The sequence below is a fragment of the Neolamprologus multifasciatus genome, chromosome 8, assembly GCF_963576455.1.
Source record: "Neolamprologus multifasciatus chromosome 8, fNeoMul1.2, whole genome shotgun sequence".
Classification (NCBI taxonomy): Eukaryota; Metazoa; Chordata; class Actinopteri; order Cichliformes; family Cichlidae; genus Neolamprologus; species Neolamprologus multifasciatus.
In genome coordinates this window covers 5008409-5030532 of record NC_140446.1, presented here as the reverse complement: position 1 = coordinate 5030532, position 22124 = coordinate 5008409, and the positions used below count along the sequence as shown (strand labels likewise).

The window sequence follows — 22124 nt, the reverse complement described above, 5'->3', positions numbered from 1 at the left end:
GTAACAGCGTTGCACATATGCTGTGAGACACAACCTGCTATGGAAAATTACAAAATAAAAATAAAAATGGTTTCAAAGTTCCAAGAGAGGTCAATAAAATCAAAACAAAAGCGTGGATTTATAACTTAACACTGATTTTTCTGGGTTCTCAAGAGCTATTTTGTATTTAAAATTATATTTTGAAACCACTTTTTCAACAACTAGGTTTACATTTAGTCTCAGGACATATGTTTTTTAAAATATTTTGTGCATATTGTTTTCAAATTCATGGCTGGGCCAGAAAATGGCCTGCAATTGTAGAATGCACTGAATTTCTCCCCAGCTTGAACCTTGAAAAGTAAAGCTGCTGATAATTTACTCAAAAAACGAAAAAGAAAGGAAATCCCTGATTTTCTAAATGTTCCAATTATATTTTAAGTAAACTAACTTCCCCCTTTTCACGTAATTTTGCGTGTTTTTCCCGTAATATTTACTTCTTGTATTTCTTGTAAATCAAAACATTACAAAATATTTTTTATTTCGAAATTTTACATGCATGTCCTCACCTTTTACCTTTTTTATTATCATTATTATTATTATTATCATCTTATTTTGCCGTCGTACACTTGTGGAAGATTACCAGCGGGGGAATTTTCAGTCGGCTGATGAAAGCTTGCTACTAGAATGTTCTACGCATGCTCTGTGTGAAAGCGTGTTTTGGTGTCAAGCGGCGCTGCTAGGCTAGCCGGGCTAGCTAGCAATTTTGCAAGTCATGGTGGGCCATTCAATGAGGAAAGGCTGGAGAGTGCTGTATCTGGCATCACTGTGGAACTTTTAATGAAAAAGGACTTATTACTATTCTAAGCTGACTTTGAGGCATGAAGGCACACTTGCAAAATCTTCATGCGTAAGTATTACAAGCAAAAGGTTTTAAATTAAATAACATACTGTGCGGCGAAACCGCATTGACTTACGGCGCAAGCTAGCGTTAGCAGACACGTAAATTAATAAAAGTGATGTTTACGGGAGGGCAATGAACATAGCGGTGTATCTTGTTTACGTTACTTTTTAAACTAACTAATTGTTTAGGTAGTTAGAAGAAAACTAGCTCATAAGGCTAGCACAGTGTACGTTTTGAGTTCCAATAGTAGTTGGGCATTTTCTGTCAACCCCGCCCTTGCCCTATTCTTATTGGTCGGGAGTTACTGGAGTCATGTGTCGTCGCTGCGCCCAAAGCATGTGGATGGCTGTACTTTCTGTCAATCACCTTTTCACCACTTGTTGCTAGGGAGATTGTTGATGCTAGCTACAGCGGAAGTAGGCAGTCCTAAAATTAAAATATAAACAGAGAAAGCTATCATTTTTTTAAGGGTAAGTGGATAAAACGCATCACAGCTACTTTGTCTTGTGTAATAAGGTAATGCGTAGTACCGATAGCCGGATTTTAAGAGGCAGGGCAGCTAACAGCTAACGTCGTAAGGACGAAAGGAGGGAGGGACCGTGCCATCCACCTAACATTGGTGCGTATGCTAGCAGCCCAGCGAGCTTTCTGGACTCCCTCATTCACCTTCAGCAGCACCCACACGAAGTAGTTGTCCTGTCAAGGGTGGGGTGATGCCTGGAGCTCTCTCTTCACCATCTCTGGGCTGCTGAATGTCCAGCAATGAGGAGGCATTGCGCGTTGCGAACCGACATCACTTATTTAGTCTTTAGAGGATGGAGTGGTTGCAATGGGCTAGCAAGTCCTGTTTTCATTAACATGTGCCTAATGCAAATGTAGGTAGGTAAGGCTTGGCGTGCTTCAGGGCTGAATGTATTGTAATGTTTAATTTTATTGCAAAAGAGCATTAACACATTTATTTCTCACTTTTGCCAGGAATGGGATGATGACACTCTTTTGAAGAGCAGAGCTTTGACTTTAAACTGGACTCTCTAAAAAAGTGAAAACCTCATCTTGGATCCTATACAGCTTTTTGACATAGATAATCCTGTTGACAACCCTCCCCTTTTGCTATATTTAACTGGTTTTTATGTTCATGTATCTATCTCAGTCTTTTAGTGGTAGTGGAGAACTATTGATCCAAGAAAGTTGGCCCCCTTTTTGTTTTTGTTTTTTACTTTCACCTTTTGTTCCTTTGTAAAGAAATGCTTTACCTGAAAAAGTACTTCACAGAGGGCCTGATTCAGTTCACCATCCTTCTGAGTCTCATTGGGGTGCGGGTGGACGTTGACACCTACCTAAACAATCAGCTGCCCCCACTGAGAGAGATCATCCTGGGGCCTAGCTCAGCCTACACCCAGACACAGTTTCACAACCTGCGCAACACGCTGGACGGCTATGGCATCCATCCAAAAAGTGTGGACCTCGATCGTTTCTTCACCACTAGACGGCTGCTAAACCAGGTGCGCCAGCTGGATCGCCTCTTCGTGCCCAGTACAGAGCTCAACACCTGGCTAGTGCATCGTGACTCTGATACTGTGGTGTCCGCCAGCAGCCAGTCCAGCCCCACCATCACCCTGGACAATGGGGCCGGCCTAGAGGACGTTAACAACCCTGACGCTACCCCGGCCATGAGGGGAGGAAGTGGAGCGCCTGAATCCACATACAGTCTGAACACAGCGGACAGCAGCCTGGGAGCTGTGGCCCCCGAGGGCAACCAGGAGCACGGCAACAGGGATGGCAATGATGATCTCACAAAAGAGGTATGTTTCCACCAGGAGAGCATCAATCAAAATGTAGATGCTCTCCATTTAGCAGAATTTATGGATTTGAGTTATGTTAAAAGATACAATTTTTTTCAACAAATGAGAAAATTTGTTTGTTACAGAAGCCAAAAATTAAACGCAGCATAAAGCAAAATAGTTTAAATAATTACAGTAACTATGATACATATAGGCCATATAAAATCATATATATATATATATATATATATATATATATATATATATATGGTGTGAATGTGTGTTTATGTTCTGAATGGCAGATTTAAGAGTAGTCTAGCCTAGCAAAGTAAAAACAATACAAAAAAAGAGAAAGAAGAGAGGAAAAAATGTTTTTTGTTACATGAAAACATTGTATATATGTATTTATTAATAAATCCAGTATTTAGTATCCGTTTTCACTAAAAATAAATACAAAAAAGTTCATTCAACATAGCTTTACGGTGAGTAATAAAAACAGCCTCCACCCTAGGTCTTTTATCAGTGTGTGATATTTTTAGTCCAACCAGTTGAGTCACATTTAATACAGCTGTGGGGTTCTGGCCATATTTAACATTCTCCAACTTTGAAATGCATGACGAGCAGCCCCCCCTTCCCTCCCCCGAAGTTTACTTCCTTACCTTAAAATGGAAGGAAAGACACGATAACTAGACAATTTTTTTGTTTGTCTTTTTTACGTTTAGTGTTTATGTGTTGTTATTTCTCACATTTCACACAATGGCCATATTGACACTGTGGAGATCGAGTTCACAGTCATTATTGGATTGCAATAAAGCAAGACTTCTTTCTGATCACATGATAACTACCGTGCCCAAGTGTTTATGTCACGGTTACATCATCTGATTTGTGTTATATCCACTCTCAGATGAAAACGGCCCATATAAAAGGTTTAATAAAAAGTGACGATTTATCATATATTAGGTCATATTTTTAGTCGTGCACATGCCAAATATGTTGATAGTCAGTATGTGGCTATTAAAGTACCTTTCCTCTCTATACAGGGCCATTTTTCAATGGTTGCTCTGTGTTTTTTCAGGACATTGACTTGATTGACATCCTATGGCGACAGGACATTGATCTTGGCGCAGGAAGAGAAGTTTTTAACTACAGCAACCGTCAGAAGGAAAACGAGGAGGAGAAGCCCAGCCCACAGGAGAACAAAGACAGGAATGAGGAACAAGAAAGCTGGAGAAATGGCGTGAACTTACAAGGGGCTCCACCAGTGGATGGAGAGACTGGAGAGAGCATTCCTGAGCAGGTTTGTTAACACCAAGCCTTTCATTATATGCTATTGTTTTTAGTCGGACTTCTGCCTTTTAAGACATAAAAAGGAAACTTAAAAATAGGAGCTGTACACTGGTGATAAAAATAAAATTTTCTCTGCTCAGTATTAATTTTATAAATGTAGAGACTTTCTTAGTTTCTTTGCTGCATTTGACCAAGATGTTGCAAGTTTAAAGATTTGTGCTCAAAATCAAAATTGCTCAGTATGTATGTAATAGCATCATCTCGTTGTTGAGTCACACAAGCCGGTAATATATAGCACATCAAGCTGTTGCAGTTAGATTAAGGTAGAAGTTCATTTCACAGAGACGCACATGACTGTATTGAATTTATTTTAAGGCTTCACATCCAAGAGAATTTTCCAGAGAACCAGAGGCAGTTCAGAATCACAAGCTCATGTTACCCACCATAAAAGTACAACTGCATAGAGACGCATAGTGTCAAGCACAGGGTTTATATAAACCCATAACGAAATCAAAAGCAAAAGAAATGTGTGTTAAATATTGATTAGATACATTAGCTGGGGATTGACTTGACAAATACACAGAGTATTAACTGACTGCATTAATAGTCCAAGAAACAAATGAGAGATTACAGGAATTTGTCTGTTTAGGTCTTAAAATTTTAGCAGCTAGACTTAAAAGAAGGGGTGGGTTTTTTTTTGTTTTTTTTTTTTAAACCAATTATGACCAGATCGAGATGTATTTAGAAAAGTAAGTGCATTTCTGACTGTGTCTGTTTTTCCACATTACAAAGAAATGCTGCTGCAGGAAATCAAAGGAAACTGGCTGCATGGTAAAATTACAGAAAAAGTATTGACAGCTCGTTTCCTGGACTTTGTCCTGTAAAATAAAACAGAAATTTTCTGTTAATTCACAGAAATCCCCCCCCCCCCTCCCCAACACACACACACACACACACACACACATTTTTTCTGATATATAATGAAAGTAATAGTAAAACAAAACCCCAAAAAAACCTCCTTTGGGTTTATTTTTTGTTTTGTTTTTTGTTTATCCAGTACTTTTTTTGGCCTAGTATTGTATGCTATGGGTGATTTCTTTGTTAGTAAGAAGGTTGTAAAAATGACGATTACTCAGATCTCTGCCTCAGGTTAACAGTTCAGACTTTCATGAGGTGATTTTTCCTTAAAGAGAAAAATACAGTGAAAAGTCGCAAATTTCTGCCTTTAAAAAAATAATAATTTAAACCCCCACATTGGGAGACATTTTTGGCCCTTGGGCCACATGTTGGACACCCCTGAGCTGGACTGTCGGAATGACTGATGCTTTCGGCCTTAAACTGTTTGAGCTAATATGAGCAGGGTGTGAAAGCCCAAAGAAGGAGAGCCCTCAAAAAGGAGGGTCTCAGTCTGCTTCCAAGCAGAATCTGCTGGAGTTTGCTTGTGATGTGAAACAATCACAAGCACTGGTCATGCACTGTTAAGAAAGCAATGTCTTGATTTCTATTGGCAAAGTTAGTGACTAAGAAGCTATGATCGGGTTTGAGTTGGTTGATTGGCTGCGTAAAAAAAAAAATAAAACCGCTCACAAACTGACAAAATCATTTGCATAGTTTTTGGGCTATAAATCCAAAGTGTGATATCATTTAAAGACGGTAAAGGATGACCTCAATAATGTGCCCGGAAACCCCTCAGGTGAGTCAGTTGTTAACCTCAAGCACTGATTTACTGTTTAAACGTGCACGTAGCCTAATGTTAGCCACAATGGACCACTCTTAGATTAGGAGCTTTCCAGGCTGGGTGCACGTGTTTTTGTAAAATGTATATTTTTGCTTTTAAACTTCGCTGTTGTATTTCTGTGTAATGTAAGTGTTGATTAGATTTTCTTCTCCTACCAGGAAGTAAAAAATTAATTAATTAATTAATTAAAAAAAACTTTTTTTTTTATCCCCCCCAAAAAGCATATATGTAAGTGAATTAAAAAGATGTAACAAAGAGTTAACAAATGACCTAAAACAGTGGTTCTCACACCTTTTTTTTCCTGGCATTTCAGAAGCCCCAGTAAAAACCCATGTAAAAACAGCTGGTTAAAAATATTTGTATCTGATTTTTTTTATATCGCCCTGGTGATTTTCCTCTGATGGGATGGCTGCAGCCACTTTGGTGAGCACCAGAGTTCTGAATATGCAGTAAAAAGCCGACCTTCAATTAACTAAGTTTCACTCCATATTTTTTCCCTGGTTGTGTGCCCCACAGTTTAAGAATTGCTGGCCTAAAATGGCAACTACTTGTCAACTAGGAATGTCTTTGGTGAGGGAAGCCCTGGTTTATACCCTGGATAATTATTCAAATTTAGGCAGCAACCCCCCATACCAATTCATATATATGAACTTCTTCATGTGTGTACAAAAAAAGCCATTTTGTCTGGACAAATAAAATATAAGAGCTTCTCTTGTGAAAACACTTTAAGATTATTACCTTTCGTTTTGTGTTACCAGCTCCCAGCTCTCGGCACACAGACTTCACTGTCTCTACAAGAATGCTTGAGGCTGTTGGAGGCCACATTCCCTTTTGGAGAAGAAACTGAGGTAACAAAGAAAAATCTGCTGTTGAAATTGTCATGGCCACATATTTTATTTTTTTGGTGGCATCGCTCCTTCCCCTCCCTCCCACATACATGTGCGGAAAGCCTAAGGCAGTGAGAGCAGCAGCAGAAACCACTAACTAGGGAACAGAACAGACCAGCCATCAGGAAAAGCAAATATGATATCGACGAGTGTGAGGAGTTGGGGTGGAGGAAGCAGTAATTCAAGGCAGGCTAGAGCAGCCTAAGTAGGATGCCTTGGATTTGACTGATGAGATACGATGCACTCCCCTTTTCTCAAAAGTTGAGCAGTTCTTACTTTAGTGCAGCTGAAAGATAAATCAGACCTACAGTCTCATATTTTAAATTGGCACAATAAGCTACATATAATGTAAAAAACAAGTTATTTTTTAATTTATGTGATATTTTTAATCAGTTTCCAGCCCCGGTTGTCAGCCCAGAAATTGCCGTTTCCAATGAAGAAGTTCCTTCTACATCTCAGGGCCTCCCTCTGGTGCCACAGCTGCCCTCAGCAGAACCACAGTTAGACCTGGAGCAGCAGTGGCAAGACATCATGGCCATCATGGAGCTACAAGTAAGATGGTTTTGTTTTGTCCTCATGATTGCTTGTGAAGTATCTACATTAAATTCAAAATACTGAAATTATTTTAACATTGTTTTAAAATAATGAATTTTTCTCTTTAAACTTGTTTTTTTAAGGCAATGGAAGTGAACAACACTTCTCTCCACACCAATTCAAGCAGCGTAAGTGCCATAAGTGGGACAACTGAGTCAAACACTGCGGGAAACTTTGAATTGTCTACTCGCTCGACACCAATAAACCAGGATGTCAGCCTTCATCAGGCTTCCCTCCCCAGCTGCAGCCAAGACTTCCCCCAGATTTTTAACCCTCAGCTGGACTCGGCAAGCATTGCCCCAAGAACCGCCACACTTAGACCCTCGTCCAGCAACTCCACTAACATCAACTCCACATTTGGAGCCACCAACCTAACTGGGATCTTTCTCCCACCACACGTGAACAGTTCCAGTAACAACGTTACTTCCACCCCTGTCCTCCCCGATCCTTTCAGCACCCTGCTGGAGGAGTCGATGCTTGACGAAATCAGCCTGTTGGACCTCGCCATGGAGGAGGGCTTCAGTCAGGCCCAGGCGTCCCAGTTGGAGGATGAGCTTGACTCAGATTCTGGTCTTTCCTTGGACTCCAGCCACAGCCCGGCCTCCCCAAGCAGCTCAGAAACCTCCTGCTCATCTGCAGCTTCCTCCTCTTCAACGTCTGCCACTTTCTCGGAGGAAGGAGCTGTGGGCTACAGCACTGACTCTGAGGTGGCCACTGTAGAGACAGAGGAAGGAGCTGTTGGAGGTTACCAGCCTGAATATAGCAAGCTCTGCCGTATGAGCTATCAGGACCCCTCCCAGTTCCACACTCTCCCTCAACTTGACAGCATCAGCCATAATCATACCTACAACCTGCCGCTTTCCTCTGCCTTCTCTGAGCACCCAGAGCTCCCCATTTCGGTCGGGAAGAAGACTGTCCGTGACAAACAGAACTCAAAGCCTCAGCCTCCTCAGGACCTGCTCGACAAGCACTCAAGCCGCGACGAGCGCAGAGCCCGGGCCATGAAAATCCCCTTCTCCAACGAAAAGATCATCAACTTGCCCGTGGAAGAGTTCAACGAGCTGCTAGCCAAGCACCACCTGAGCGAAGCCCAGCTGGCCCTCATCCGTGACATCCGCAGGCGCGGGAAGAACAAAATGGCAGCCCAGAACTGCCGCAAACGCAAGCTGGACACCATCATAAAGCTGGAGCAGGGCGTCCAAGATCTGAGGCGTGACAAGGCCCGCCTGCTGAAAGAGAAGATGGAATTCATTCGCTCCATCCGGCAAATGAAGCAGAAGATGCAAAGCCTGTACCAAGAGGTGTTCACTCAGCTGCGGGACGAGGAGGGCCGGCCCTATCCTCCCAGCGAGTACTCGCTGCAGTACAGCGCCGACGGCAGCGTGCTCATCATGCCCCGCGGCGTGACGACCGCCGAGCAGAACCGAAAGCCAGAGAAAAAACAGAAGGACAAAAAGAAGTGAGGGAGCACAAACTGCTGTTTATTCTATAACTTTGCTAAGTCAGTAAGAAAGATTTCTGCAGACACGAGAGAGATGTCCTTATTTCCTTTAAGAAGATTGTGGTGAGTAGAAAAATGGCATTGTTGACTACTCTTCCTGCATTAGTTTCTCCCGTTTCATTCTGTTCCTACAATTTTTGTTCCTGGAAACAACTTTGACGCAGAAGTAGCTCTTCGTTCGAGTACTGAGATTTAATTATTTAGACGAGGAGAAGAGGGATATAAAAGGACATAAAACGAGCTATTAGGAAGAAGAAAAAAAAATTAGCTGCTCTTGATCCTTTTGCACCAAACCACTGAGGATGGAGGAGTTTTGCAGGGTGAAAGAAGGGACTGGGGGAGTACAAGAACACTGTCGAGGATGTTTGGAATACCTATGCACCGAAGGTTTTAAAGGACTATCAGATCACATCCCACCCTGGAGACTTTTGGTGATTTTCATAGTCACTGAGGCTTTTAAGTTGCAAAGAAATGCATTGATGGTTGTGAGTTTAGATACCAAAGGCCAAAAGGAAGTCCATTATTTTAGGATGCCAATTAACACCTATACTAACCAAAGGTTGTATTTGGTGCACATCACGTGATCTGTATACATCTTAAATGCTCCAACACTGCACTCTAATTCTGTAGGTTCCAGTTTTCGAGTCAGGTGGCATCTAAGTTTAGAAGGCCATAAATAGATCGGGTTTGATGTGTGGAAGGTGGATGTTGAGATGAGAGGAGTGGGAGGCTGAGAGCATTCTTGCGCTGGTCACTGCTGAAAGAGGCCTGGAGGTGAAGTCTTTGAAGGGGAGCAGATTTAGGGAGGAGGCACGCTGCATTGCAAAATGTATCGACTTCCTTATAAATTATACATAGCACTGTAATTTGTCTTTAAAAGGCTTGGCTGTATGCATTTTGCCGTGTCTGTCGCTATTCCTTCGCTGCAGGTTTAAATACGGGAGCTGCGTTTAGGAAGGCTCTTATTAACTGTTCATAATCTGTAGTATAAGCAAGGTTATAGGTCTAGCCACATCAGCTTTACATAGACGCCTACACCCTTTTTGTTGAATTCTAAATTCTGAGCCTGTAATTAAAGGAAGAATTCAAGATAACGGTGATGGGCCAGGCGCTCCAGAGAGTAGTGCATTATTAAAACCAACTCCAGGCAGTCTTGAGTCAAAGTCATTCAGTTTTCTTGGATGCCCCATTTTTAGCATTAACAGAAGGCAGGCTCAGTTGACGCTGGGGTGTAGCAACTTCCCTTTCAAGTAACATATGCGCCAAATGTTAAATACAACAGTGTATTAGGGCCAGTTAAGGGCGAAAACAATTTAAAAAGCTTGGCGAAGCTGAGGTGAAGGCCTGAGACAAAAGAATAGAGATTTTTGTTGTTGTTGTTTGTTTTCTCAGAATTGTTTTGCTTTAACCTCAAATTGAAGAGAAAAAACTTGTTTATTATTTCAAAACCAGAAACAAGAAACAAACTGGCAAATTTATGGGAAGAAGACCTGAAAATTTTAAGAGAAAAAGAATTAGGAGAATATTTACAGTTGAAAGAGATATTTTAGGAAAACAAAACAGGCAAATTCATGAGGAAAAAAATGGAAATTTACATTAAAATTGCAGAGATTGCAGAAAATTGGTGGAAAATTATCAAGAAAATGAAATGTAAATTCACAGTTTAAAAAAAAAAAGTAAAAAGTCTGTTGTAAAGAAAAAGACAAATTTATGAGAAAAAACAGACAATTCACAAGAAAAAAATGCAAATTTCATAGAAAACTAGTTGCAAATGAATGAGAAAAGAATATGTAAATTCACAAAGAAAAAAGGAAACTGTGGAAAAAGAAAAAGAAAAGATCAATTCAAAAACATAAAGCTGTAACAAGAAAACAGGTTTTTTTTGGTTAGATAAGGTTGCTTGACTAAAAAAAATGACCAAAAACAAAAAAAACTACTTTGCGAGTTTCTATTCAGTTTCTACTCATGTTTGCCAATTTTTTTTCTTGGGAATTTTTTAGAGTTCTCTATAATTACAGTTTAAATCGAGTTGCCTGATTCTCCTCGCCCTGTAGATTTTGTTTTACTTTGAACGACCCTGGTACGCCGTTGCGACTGTACGAAAAACCACTTGAGGATTTTTTTTTAAACTGCTGTAAAGCCAAAGTGTTGGCTTCAATCAAGTTTTTGTGTTTATAACAGAGCGAGCCACGCAAGTGATAACGCAAAAGCAACTCGAATGTGTGAAATGACGACACGTGTCGTGGCCACTTTGATCTGAATGCCTTTATTTAACGTTTCCGTCACTTTTATGGGTTTTGAGAACGAAAGAGAGGAGTGATTTAAAAAAAATGTTCTCAAAGTAGAAGTGCTATTACTTGTCTATTTGAATGAAGTTTGTCAGTACATGTGTTATATCACCTTCTTAAAAAAATAAATAAAATAGGTCCGTTGTGTCAGCTGAGATAGGAGATAGGCTAGATCTTTTTCCAAGAGGCTGAACAGAACTCGCAACATTAAGATGATGTCCAAAAAAACCAGTTTTGAACGGAGAAGTGTCCTCATTAAATGTGATATTCAGGCATGAACCTCTGGTTAACATTCACTTCAGTGTAACACCAACTACTTAGTACTGCTACTACTTAGTGCACTTTTTTTGTCTGTCTTGTTCTGTAAATATTTTCATGTTTGTGTTTGTTATGATTTTATGTAGTCTGTTTAAAAACGTCTCCATTAATGGTCACACCCTCTGCTTTGAGTTTGGATGTAGTTCCCTCCGTTTTGAGGTATTTGCTGGCAATCAAGAATTGTTTTTATTGATTAATAAAGTGTTTTTATTTTCACCCGTGACTCTTGTGTTCTAGTTGTCCATGTTTCAGGCTTCCAGTCGGCGAAGGCACTAGATTCCTTGACCGTGAACAACCTGAAAAAGGTTTATTCTCAGCTTCCTTTTTTTCTATTATTTTTGGTTTCTTTTAGAGTAACTTTGCTTGATCCACAGCTCAAAATAATCCCTATTTATCTAATACTGACCAGGCCCTCAGGTCATCCTCTCCCCTTAAGCCACCTTTCTGCTGCTTGCAAACAAGGTTTGGATGTGGTGTGTTAAAACATCAATAATTCAGGCAACTCCCGCAGCTCTTCTGGAGGGAGATACCGAGGTGTTCTTGAGAGATATCATTCACCAGCGTGTCCTCCCTGTAGGGCATGCCTAAGACATCTCACCTGGGATGCATCCAAGAGGCATGGTCAGATACTCGAACCACTCCAGCTGGCTCCTTTCAGTGTCGAGCACTGGCTCTGCTCTGAGCCCCTCTCCTGATCTGTAATGCTGAGCCCAGACACCCTCCAGACGAAGCTCATTTTGACCGCTTGTATCTGCGATCTCATTCTTTCGGGCACTACCCAGAGCAATAGGTGAGGTAGGAATGTAAACCACCAACTTTGCCTTCCTTTGTTCTTTCTTTATGCTTCTGTAGAGCTGACAGATTACCTCAACATTTCCGTGCACTTGTATTTCAAGTTTGGTTTTGCAGCTTAATGTGCCCTGTTCAAACAGCACCTGGGTGGGACTGCTGCTGTGCCTGAGATGATCAGATTAGAAATATTTACTCTTTGACATCATAAATGGTCAAGAGTAGGGAAAAACCTGCCTGAAATGGTGCTGAGTTGCGTGCACACACTCACCTTTGAGATCTCACATATTGTTTGAAAGTCGGTCAATGTTTACTTTCAGCCATGTTTTACACCGGATGCCCTTCCTTATTCAACCCCAGAGGGGATTTGTGTCTCTGGCTGAAGTCAATCCAGCAATTTTATGCTTGTCATGCAAATATAATTGCCAGAAAATAAAGAAAGCCTTAATCGGTCCCCTTTAAGTCAGTTATTATACCTCGAGCAATGGTTTACCTTGAAGTAACCGGCTATCCAGACAGCAGAAACACTGTTTGACTTCCTGCTCTGTTCCGATGGTCTGTTTTACATCGTGGCATTTATTAAAATGCAATCCAACTTTTTCTCTCAACAGTGACTTTTAACCTGCATGTGATAAAGAAAATCAGAAAGATTGAGGCATTTTACATTACCTTGAAATAAAACCACATTTTTAGCCAGTCTGATAAATTAACCAGAATATAAAGATGATAATTATCTTCAAATTTAAAGTGACACAACGCCACTGTAACAAAAAGTGGTTTATTCTCCAAAAGCGACAAGCAAGACGTGACAAACACTACAAAGATTACCAAAGAACAAAATATTACAGAAGTTGTTCATAACCGTACATCAATACGGATGCTAAGGAAACGCCTAAGATGAACACAGTTTTGGCCGCGGAGAGCGCTGATAAACAGAGTAAAAACAATGGCACGCGAAAGAAATGAAAACATCACCTCACTGATACGATGTCATAGCAAGATGAGCCAGATGTGGAAAGGACATCGAAAGCCTGGTGAAGGGAAAATTAACACTGCTTTGTTTGAGCTGGTTTTTGTCAAGCAAATCTGAAGGATATTTACATGGAGATTTGATCTGGATAAAAGTAGAATCGAATGAGTGATACTACGCCAAGAAGACTAATGAGTCCAGGATGTCTTGCTTGCCTCTGGCCCATCCCCCTTCTTCGCCTCCCCTCCCCTCCCTCATGGAAAGTACACTGAAGTTCAAAACGACATTTCTTCTCCTCCTGCCCCTTCGCCCTGTGCTAGTTTTTCTCATCCTTCTTCTCGTCTTCGGAGGGGTACGAGTGCCAGGTGAGCCGTTCTTCGTAGAAAGAGATGACCACTTGCGGACACTTGACGTTGGCCTCTTTCGCCGGCACAAGGTCCGCCTCATCTGAATTTTTCCTTTAAAAAGGGCAAAGGAAAAAGTCATTTAACCTACCGTAGAAACGCATTTAATGGCGCATTTGAATTCCCCAACGTGTGGGGCAACACTTACACACCATTTCATGAGGAACATGAGTTCTCCTGTGGAATCTGTGGCACCGATAATCCTTTCTGGATCCAGACCTCGAGCAAAGCCCCTTAACTTCTCTGTCTGAGGATCAAGAAACAAAATAAAACTTAAATCCATCCTGATACAGGATGCCCACAGAAAAACCGTCAAATCGGAGACAAAAAGATTTCTAATCGATCATACAAGACATTTCTGGTAGGTCCTGGGAGGAACAGGGGGAACACTACCAGAGCCCAACAAAACAACCTCCAGCTGGTTACTCATGTACACGGCTCTGACCTAACTCACAGCCCAGCACTCTGCAGCTTGACTGGTATTCACAAGAAAAACACATTAGAACTGGCAGGTCCACAACTGGCACCAGGCTCTCTTCACAGATAAGAGGAAGAGGTTTACACTGAGCATGTTTGATAGATGTGAGTCTTGAGAAGTGGGTCAATGATGATCATAGGGGGGGACTTCTGGGTTAAAGGTACTGGAATGAAATCCTCACACCTGGTGTCAGACCACCTTAAGCTGGTGCAGAGAGCCCAGGGTTTGTCCTGCCCAGCCTCATAGTCCTAAACGTTGAAGGCATTGAAGCCACGGAAAGCCCCTCATGTTCTGACCTGAATCCAACAGAGAACCTCTGGGACACTATTGGTACATCAAATGGGGCTAAACAGCACCAGAGACTGATGATTCAGGTCTAGGAGGAGGTGAAGAAGCATGCCCAGATGTTGTTGGGAATGCATACAGGAACTAATCCAGTCATCAAAGGACTGGTTATCCTGCTTTCCACTGTTATCACATCATTTTGTTCTCAAGAAATTAGAAACGATTTCCTAAAAAGTTGGTATGTTGTGTAAAATGTAAATAAAAATGAAACCTGTATTTTATTGACAACAGAACACAAAAAAATTAGCTTGTTTTGAATTTTATCGCGGCATTGAGTTTTTGTTTACATTTTACACAACATCCTGACTTTTTGGTATATCAGGTTAAGTGCTCCTTTCCTTTTTTCTTAACAGTGAAGTGTATTTTTAGATAACTTGGCATTAAACGAGACTCATGGAAAAATTGGGACTCACATCATCTTTCTTCTTCTTTGATTTACTGTCGTCTCCTTCTGCTTCTCCGGCTGCCTTCCTTTTTCCATCATGTGCTGATTTCTGGGACTGCAGAAACTCTGCAATCAAATCTGGACAGTCCAGGTTTTCTTCTGGTTCCCACGTGTTATCTTCACTGTAGATTTAAATACACGAAAATATGATTTAACTCCTCATTTAGTTGCTTGTGATGTTTACAGTCAAAATATTCTCCACTATCATCATGCGAAAGCTGCTTCCAGAGTACAGCTGAGTATCACTGGAGTCTGATAACATAGAGTCCTGATGCTTTTCTCACTTTTTGCAAAGATACTTACGCAAGTTATACAATAACTTTCCCTCACACACTGGCTCTGGGGAGGCCAGTCCATTTTTAATCCAGGTATTTGCTGTGTTTTTGGCATCGTCTTGCTGAAAAATTAGGCCACTGCCAGTCAGATTGCATGTCAGATCAAAGATCTGATGTTTTGGTGGTTTTTTGGTGGGTTTTTTTGGGTGGGTGGGGGCAGATATTGATTCCAGATATTTTGACAAAATTCCCAACATCAGTGACTCAAATGCAGCCCTATAACATGACTGAACCTCCACCGTGTTTTAACGGTGGGCTGTAGACACTTATCCGTACATACTGACATCAATTTGAACCAAAAATTAAAATTTTTGGATTCATCACTCCCCAACAGCTGTTACCACTGATTTTCAGTCCAGTTTTAGAGTATTTTGGTAAGTCAGCCTGCTTCCCTTCCTTAAGAATGGCTTCTTGACTGGGGCTATTTCATAGGAGGCATCAGAGAACAGCAGACAGATCAGACTTTTTAAGGACCCACCCAGATATGCCAATTTTCTGGCAAATAGTTCTTTAGAAATCTCTTTGTTGGTGCAAAAACACTAATGTGAGTCAAACTGTGTCTTCTTTGGCATTTTTTTTTAGATTCAACTAAAGAAATTGGAACAAATGATTTGACAGGCTTCTAATAAAAAAGTGCATCAACATACAATTTAAAAATGGTTTATAAGTTCTTTGCTAAATCATCTACTATGTGTTAACATAACAATAATTCATTCATTGAGTTAGGTGCCTTTTTTTTTTTTGCTTAAATGATTCAAAGGTCAGTGTTAAGTACCTTACAAAACAATTCCTCTGATAATAGCTACAAGGACTGGACTGAAAATGAGTGAAAAGCAGCCAGTGTCCAAAGAAAAACTTTGAGAAACCGTCAAGATTTGGAAGAAAAACATAAAAAAAATAAAGGGTGACTCAAAATGATTTGATTTTAAGCTGCATGTAATGACAACTCTTATAGCAGCTGTTTTCACAGTCAACATCTGGCTCCTTAGACTTCACGTACCCACACCACAGACGTGAACCTTTGAAACAAATATATTCATTAAAACTTTGAGGCACATATGACTCTACCTCCATTAAAAACACTTGTTAGATCTGAATATTATCAGATCTAGCAGACCGAGCTGCCGTAGAACCAGATACTCGAAACCTTTAATGATGCTTGAAAAACATTAAAAACCGTTTACAGAAAACCAACAACAGCAGGAACTAGGGCTGTGCGATATGACCAAAATCTCATATACCAATATAAGAATTCTATCGTCCGATAACGATATAAATCACAAAAATGTAACATTTTCTGTAAATTCTGTGAATCTCGGGCAGCTCGACTTGCGGGAAGTTTTTCCAGCTACGCGTCATGTAGCTGGAGTCCAGTGTTTTAACCGATGCATGAAACTACAGTTTTAGACATAAGTTGTAACAGCCGCCGTTTTCTTTGTGAGTATTTATTACACGGCGTGCTGCGGGGAAAAGCCTGTTCTAACGTTTGAGTCTAAGGTTTATTTTTTAGCACCTGGCGGCTCTTTTTTTAATTCTCATCCGTAAATAATCTGCTCTTTCACGTGATTCAGTTTATTTTGAAAAGTCTTAACAGGATCTTGAGCTTTATTGTGAAAGGTTGATATGGAACATAAACAAGCGGACACGCGACGCTGTTACCGTCGTTGTTGCTAACCACAACGCATAAAAACAGGCGCTTGTCCGTCTGTAGTGTGGTTATATTAAATATAAGAGAAACAGAGAACTTTAAGAAATTAATATAGCCACTACAGTGACCATCAAAACGATGAAAAAATATTGCCGTAAACAGTTTATTTTGCGACACCACGAAACAAACGATAGCGTAAAATGAAACGATAGACGGTTTTATATCGTCATCCGATATATATCGTTATATCAAACAGCCCTAGCAGGAACCTTAATTTTTGCATAGCTCATGTTAAGAAGTGCATCTTTCACCTGGCGTTTGTTAGGCAAATCTGGGTTGTCAGGTGAAGATAAAAGTGTGAATGAGCTGACATGAGCCAACCAGTGACCCATGAATTAATTTTTTAAACACTTACTTCGAGAAGCCTTTCCACTTAAGAAGGTACTCTACTTTGCCTTTCACCACCCGTCGATTCAGAACCTTTTCCACCACATATTCTTCCTCCTCTTCTTCTTCCTCGGCCACTTCATCTGGCTTCTTGTCCTTCTTCTCAACCGAAGTCATTTTGCTCTCTGTCGGTTTGCAAACAGGGGAAATGAGAACACATCTGTGGCCCCAGATGCCTCAGTGGCTTGAAACTGAGAACTCTTACTGCCTGCAGAGTTAAAGACGCTGACATGTGTCTGCCGAGTTCAAATGGCACCACAAACACTTATAGAGTCACATACACGATTCATTTCTTGACACACACCTTAATCGCACAACGACAAGTGAAACAGAGAAATTCATGTTAGGAAATAATGATGTTTAAAACCTTCTGTAACAGTGGGACCATCGTTAGAGGGTTCTGTAGTCAGGCTCATACTCATCAGGTAGACCTGGGGACCCGCAGGTGCCTGGTCAACGCCAAGATTGTTGCATGTTGGAAAAAAACAGCATTGGAGAATGGGATTCAATGACGAGAAGCATGAGAGGCAATGCCGATTATTACAATCAGCCTATGATTGTGGGTTTTTTTTTTAAAGGTTTAAGAGCTTTTCTGGCAAAGAAGTGATTGTCTAATCTACATTGCCTCATGTTAACCATGATTTATAACCTTATATGACATGATATAAGATCACAGAATGGTATTTCCATGTGCTTCTGCAGAGTGCAAAGTAAGACAATTGCATATACAAGCCCCAGCAAAAATGATGGAATCACCACACTTGGAGGATGTTCATTCAGCTTTTTTTCTCTCTTTTCTCACTTTGCAACAAATAAACAAATCTCTGATATTCTGGCTTCATTACCTTAATAAATTGCATGTTTTTCAGCTCAAGTAGCATAACCATAGTAAATGTACATATGCAAAAGTCTGCAAAAGCTGTTGATGGTGAAGCGTGACCCTAATGAGCTTAGGGAATCTGACTAAAGAGGTTGTTCTCAGTTGTGTCTACAATTTGGATCATTCAAACAGAAAACTCATGATAGAAATGCACAGCAAAAAGCAAAAAAAAGAAGAAAATCTATTTAATGTTTGTGACAGAAGTGAAAGAGAGGGGCTGATTGAAATGGGATTTCCGTACAGGAAAATAAAACAAGCTGAAAGTGGGCTAACAAAAAAAAACAATCATGGGTGGTGGATTATTGGATTAAAGAGATGTTCAGTGATGAATCTGGGCTGGTCGAGAAGGTGATGCTGGAACTTTTGCCTGAAGAAAACAAGCAAATATCCCCACTCATTCATGGTATGGGGTTGCAGGACAGGTGGAGAACAAGAGGAGGCGGCAGTCATTGACTCAACAGTAACTGGACAGGTGTATTCTCAGATTTGGGACTTTTTCTCATTCCGTGATGAAAGGTTTTGGTAATGATAAGGTGTGCAACCTGCCACTGAGGAAAGAGTGTTAAAGGTTTTTCACTTCAGGGAAGAGGTACATCAAATGTATGGTGGAAACTGAAGAAAGTAATGGTTCATTCTGCAAAGCTGATCTGTCAGATCTTACTCATGCCTCAAAGAATTCAGAGTACTAAAATTGTGATGCTTTTGTTATTGATTCCACATTTTTCATTTCCCATTGATTAAAATAATCCCATTGAATGTGTTTGGTGTGTGCTTCATGAGAACAGGCTGCCCAGCTATTAAAGAACAATAGATTTGACCATATGTGTTATTTATTTTATTCTAGGTTCAACAAAAATGAGTATCGATCCTCCCAGTATGTCGATTCCAACATTTCTGGCTTTATTCATAATTTAGTCGATTAATAATAAAGCGGAGGCAGAGTAGGGAGGCATCTATGGCCGTACATGTAGCAGTCAGCATCAATAACGTGAGATTTGCAACACCTGGCGGCGGCTGACCAGCAGCGTGGAGGGCTAATTAAAAAAGAAACTGGACTACTTTGGGGGGGAAAGGGGCGTCGTCGCGGTGTAAAATACTCCTCTGTGCTCAGTGTAGAAGGGATTCTTTTTAACGTTAGCAGAGAGCGAGAGGCAGAAGAAAAGAGCGCACGACAAAAGCCTTGCAGGACCCAGTGTGCAGCTAGCTGGTGATTCCTCCATATTGCCTTCGTGGTAGCAACTAATGTAGCGGCTCAGGTATGCCTGTCGGATGTAAACACCGCGAATAACCGCACAGTATGCGGAGCTAGTCTCCTGAGCAGGTGTCTTTTTAATACTGACTTAAAATAAACCTTCCAGCTAGCTAACGTTAGCCTCATGCACGATCCAGCGTTAGAGCACGTTTGGAAGGAGGAGGGTGAAAAAATGGAACTCACCGATGACTTACAGTGTAATCGGTTTGTTTTAAAACTTCCGCCCGAGCCGAAATGAAACAGCTACGGCTATCGCAGGTTTACGGTAATAACGTTTGTGTCGGTTTGTTCTCGAAACACAGAGCCGCTACCTTCTCCACGGCGAAATGTGTCGTTTCCGCCCCTTCGTCTGGTATGAAGGGAGCAGAAGAAGGAGGGGGGAACGCCCGCTGGAGCGCGAGGAGGGGCCCCTCCGCAGACCGCGAAGCACGCGGATGGAACGCTCAGCGCCAGCACGCGCCACTCACGTTCCGTGCGGACGATATACAGATCTACGGAAGCAGCATGCGCGCAAACGCCGGGCTGGAGATGAACGAAGCGGACCTCCCTGCGTTATAAACACAGGTTATAGATGCTCGAGGTGCTTTATAAATCTGTGCACAGCTGGATAAATACCCAGGCGGGGAGGACTACCAAGCGGTACTGCCGGGGTCCCAGGGAGGCAGCGGGCGTCCTGAGCTAACCCTGTTTAAATACAGTGTTCTTTATATCACAGAAAAATACACGAAATAAATACATAAAAAGATAAAGATGAAAAAATGATTAGACAAATAAAGCTGTAACGATAATTGACCAAAATTGAGCGCGAAAGACCATAAATTATTATAGTTTTGTGTCATGAAAAATGTTTACATCTCTTTGTGTTTTGGTTAATTGCATTTAATTTTAAACATGACTACATAAGCAATACAATCGTTTCATATATAATAATGTATCTATAACAACGAGTGTGTTTTTCGTATCAAATACTTTTACTTTATTATTTTAAAAAGCTAAATTAGCAGTACAGGCATATATACACCTTGCATAGATAGATAGATAGATAGATAGATAGATAGATTAAAAAACATTTTAGGTGAGGAAGAATAAAAAGTAAGAGTACAAATTGCATTAATAATATGTGCTCTATAAATCTAAAAACCAGCTGCAAGAAGGTGTAATGCAGAAATATGTGTTTGGCGTATTATGTTTGACATAGAGCAAGGAGTTAATAATGTATAAATTCATTTACCACTGCATCTTGTAATTTTAACTTAGTCTTTCATAATCATTTTAACATTTTCAGATATTCTGGCTTCAATTAATGGCATTTTCCAGATCAAATAGACCCTCACCCTACATAAATTTAAATATACTAAAGTCTACAGTTAACAGGGAGTGTTTGCAGACCTTAACTAGCTGTTGCCTGTGGCTCATTGAGAGAAAGCATGGCCTCAACAAGTCGAAACAAGGGAAAGACTTTTATAACTACTTTAAACATGGAGTGTGGGAAATGATGCTTGCACACAGTCAGCTTTGTCTTGGATTATGTAGTTACTCATAGCAACGGCATCCAAATGGAGAAGGCATGCTCAAAATGCGCCACACAACAAATAAATGAGTTGAACATTTCTGTTTGGTTTCCACTTAGTGGAGGACTCAAGCTTTCAGACACAAACCTGAGGTGTGACTGTTTGGCAGCTAATCTAGGAAGAAGAACTGAACAAAATTATTCATTTACCCTCATATTTTATTTTATTTTATTTTTTAAAGGTAATATTCTGAATTAAACTGTTAAGTTAAATATTTATTACTTTTATTATTATTATTTATTTGGAAGCACAGCTGTAAAAGATTAAAATGATTAATTATTTATTTATATTGTTATTCGTTATATTGCCCTTTTTAAAATTTATTTATTTTTAATATACACACTTCAGTGATCTAACTAATTCTAATTTTAACTAAAACAACTAGTTTCTACTTATTAATAAATGTATATACACATTAATGTGCCACTGCTTATATATTATATATTTATATATATTTTGCTTCCATGGACCCAGACTGTCTTGTAATTTTTAGAATTAGTTCTCCGGGCTTTCTCGGGGTCTTTCATATATTTTCCCTTTAGCTGCTTTTTATTTTTAGGGACTGGGTTGCTAACATAACTACTATATCATGGTTTGGTGCTGTATTTCAGCCAATGGTGTTGGGGATCTTTTTAAAACTGACAGAATTATGAATGCAGAAAACTACCATCAGGTTTTGATGTCCTCCATGCCATCTAGCATCTGATAGGCAATGGCTTCATTTTGCAATCATCCCAAAACACTGCCAATGCAGTAAAAGCATACCTGGATAGAAAAACACACAATGCAACTCTATCAGTCATGCACTGGCCTCCTGGAAGCACGGACCTCAATTTTACTGAAGGAATAGCAGGGGTTCTGCTTCCTGAGAGTACTGAAAAAAAACAACACCCTATAGTCAAGGAGCTGCTGATGTCCTTCTATAGATGTTCTGTTGAGTGTATTGACATATTGCATGCCAGTGGGGTTTGTCAGCTGCACTGCTCAAGAAAAGACAGCGCTCCAGAGGGTCATCAGCACAGCACAGAAAATCATCAGCTGTGCTCTTCTCTCCTAGAGGAACTCTAAGGTCGCACTGCCACAGTAAAGCCCACAGCATCCTGAAGGACGCATCCCACCCAGGACATCACCTGTTCCAGCTATTAGCATCAGGAAGGCAGTACAGGATAATAAAAGCTGAAACAAACAGTGCACTTTACAATGGACTCTACAATGACTCAGGTAGACACACACACATATATATTTGTACACATTTATATTTGTATACTGTATTTATTAGAAACTCT

At 40.5% G+C, this 22124-nt stretch overlaps 2 protein-coding genes across 8 annotated transcripts; one reads left to right on the top strand and one right to left on the bottom strand.

The window, feature by feature from the left end:
• The first annotated feature begins 657 nt into the window (after positions 1–657).
• nfe2l1b (nfe2 like bZIP transcription factor 1b) lies at positions 658–10351 on the top strand. 5 transcript variants are annotated; one of them, XM_085169622.1, is made up of 6 exons: positions 658–886; positions 1856–2682; positions 3737–3958; positions 6445–6534; positions 6967–7125; positions 7251–10351. In XM_085169622.1, the coding sequence occupies exons 2-6, from the start codon at positions 2125–2127 to the stop codon at positions 8628–8630; spliced, it is 2409 nt and encodes an 802-aa protein (XP_085025748.1). In that variant the 5' UTR covers positions 658–886; positions 1856–2124; the 3' UTR covers positions 8631–10351. The 5 variants fall into 5 exon arrangements, with proteins under 5 accessions (XP_085025748.1, XP_085025751.1, XP_085025752.1 ...); XM_085169625.1 differs by lacking the exon at positions 658–886 and adding an exon at positions 894–1350; XM_085169626.1 differs by lacking the exon at positions 658–886 and adding an exon at positions 1357–1499.
• Positions 10352–13082: 2731 nt separating this feature from the next.
• cbx1b (chromobox homolog 1b (HP1 beta homolog Drosophila)) lies at positions 13083–19695 on the bottom strand. Of its 3 annotated transcripts, none has more exons than XM_085169673.1 (6): positions 19579–19695; positions 17503–17584; positions 17104–17260; positions 14674–14827; positions 13590–13684; positions 13083–13491 (listed from the first exon to the last, which is right to left on the bottom strand). In XM_085169673.1, the coding sequence occupies exons 2-6, from the start codon at positions 17555–17557 to the stop codon at positions 13350–13352; spliced, it is 603 nt and encodes a 200-aa protein (XP_085025799.1). In that variant the 5' UTR covers positions 17558–17584; positions 19579–19695; the 3' UTR covers positions 13083–13349. The 3 variants fall into 3 exon arrangements, with proteins under 3 accessions (XP_085025799.1, XP_085025797.1, XP_085025798.1); XM_085169671.1 differs by having other exon boundaries at positions 19451–19643; XM_085169672.1 differs by having other exon boundaries at positions 19462–19643.
• Positions 19696–22124: the final 2429 nt, after the last annotated feature.

Bases quoted from the DNA above. Each gene is read 5' to 3' on its own strand.
- cbx1b (XM_085169673.1), bottom strand. From the start codon at position 17,557: ATGAGTATGAGCCTGACTACAGAACCCTCTAACGATGGTCCCACTGTT. The intron at 17,261-17,502 runs GTTTTAAACATC...GCAAACCGACAG, and splicing joins TGGTCCCACTGTTACAGAAG to AGAGCAAAATGACTTCGGTT. The intron at 14,828-17,103 runs GTAAGTGTTTAA...TTAAATCTACAG, and splicing joins AAGTGGAAAGGCTTCTCGAA to TGAAGATAACACGTGGGAAC.
- nfe2l1b (XM_085169622.1), top strand. From the start codon at position 2,125: ATGCTTTACCTGAAAAAGTACTTCACAGAGGGCCTGATTCAGTTCACC. The intron at 2,683-3,736 runs GTATGTTTCCAC...GTGTTTTTTCAG, and splicing joins ATGATGATCTCACAAAAGAG to GACATTGACTTGATTGACAT. The intron at 7,126-7,250 runs GTAAGATGGTTT...TGTTTTTTTAAG, and splicing joins TGGCCATCATGGAGCTACAA to GCAATGGAAGTGAACAACAC.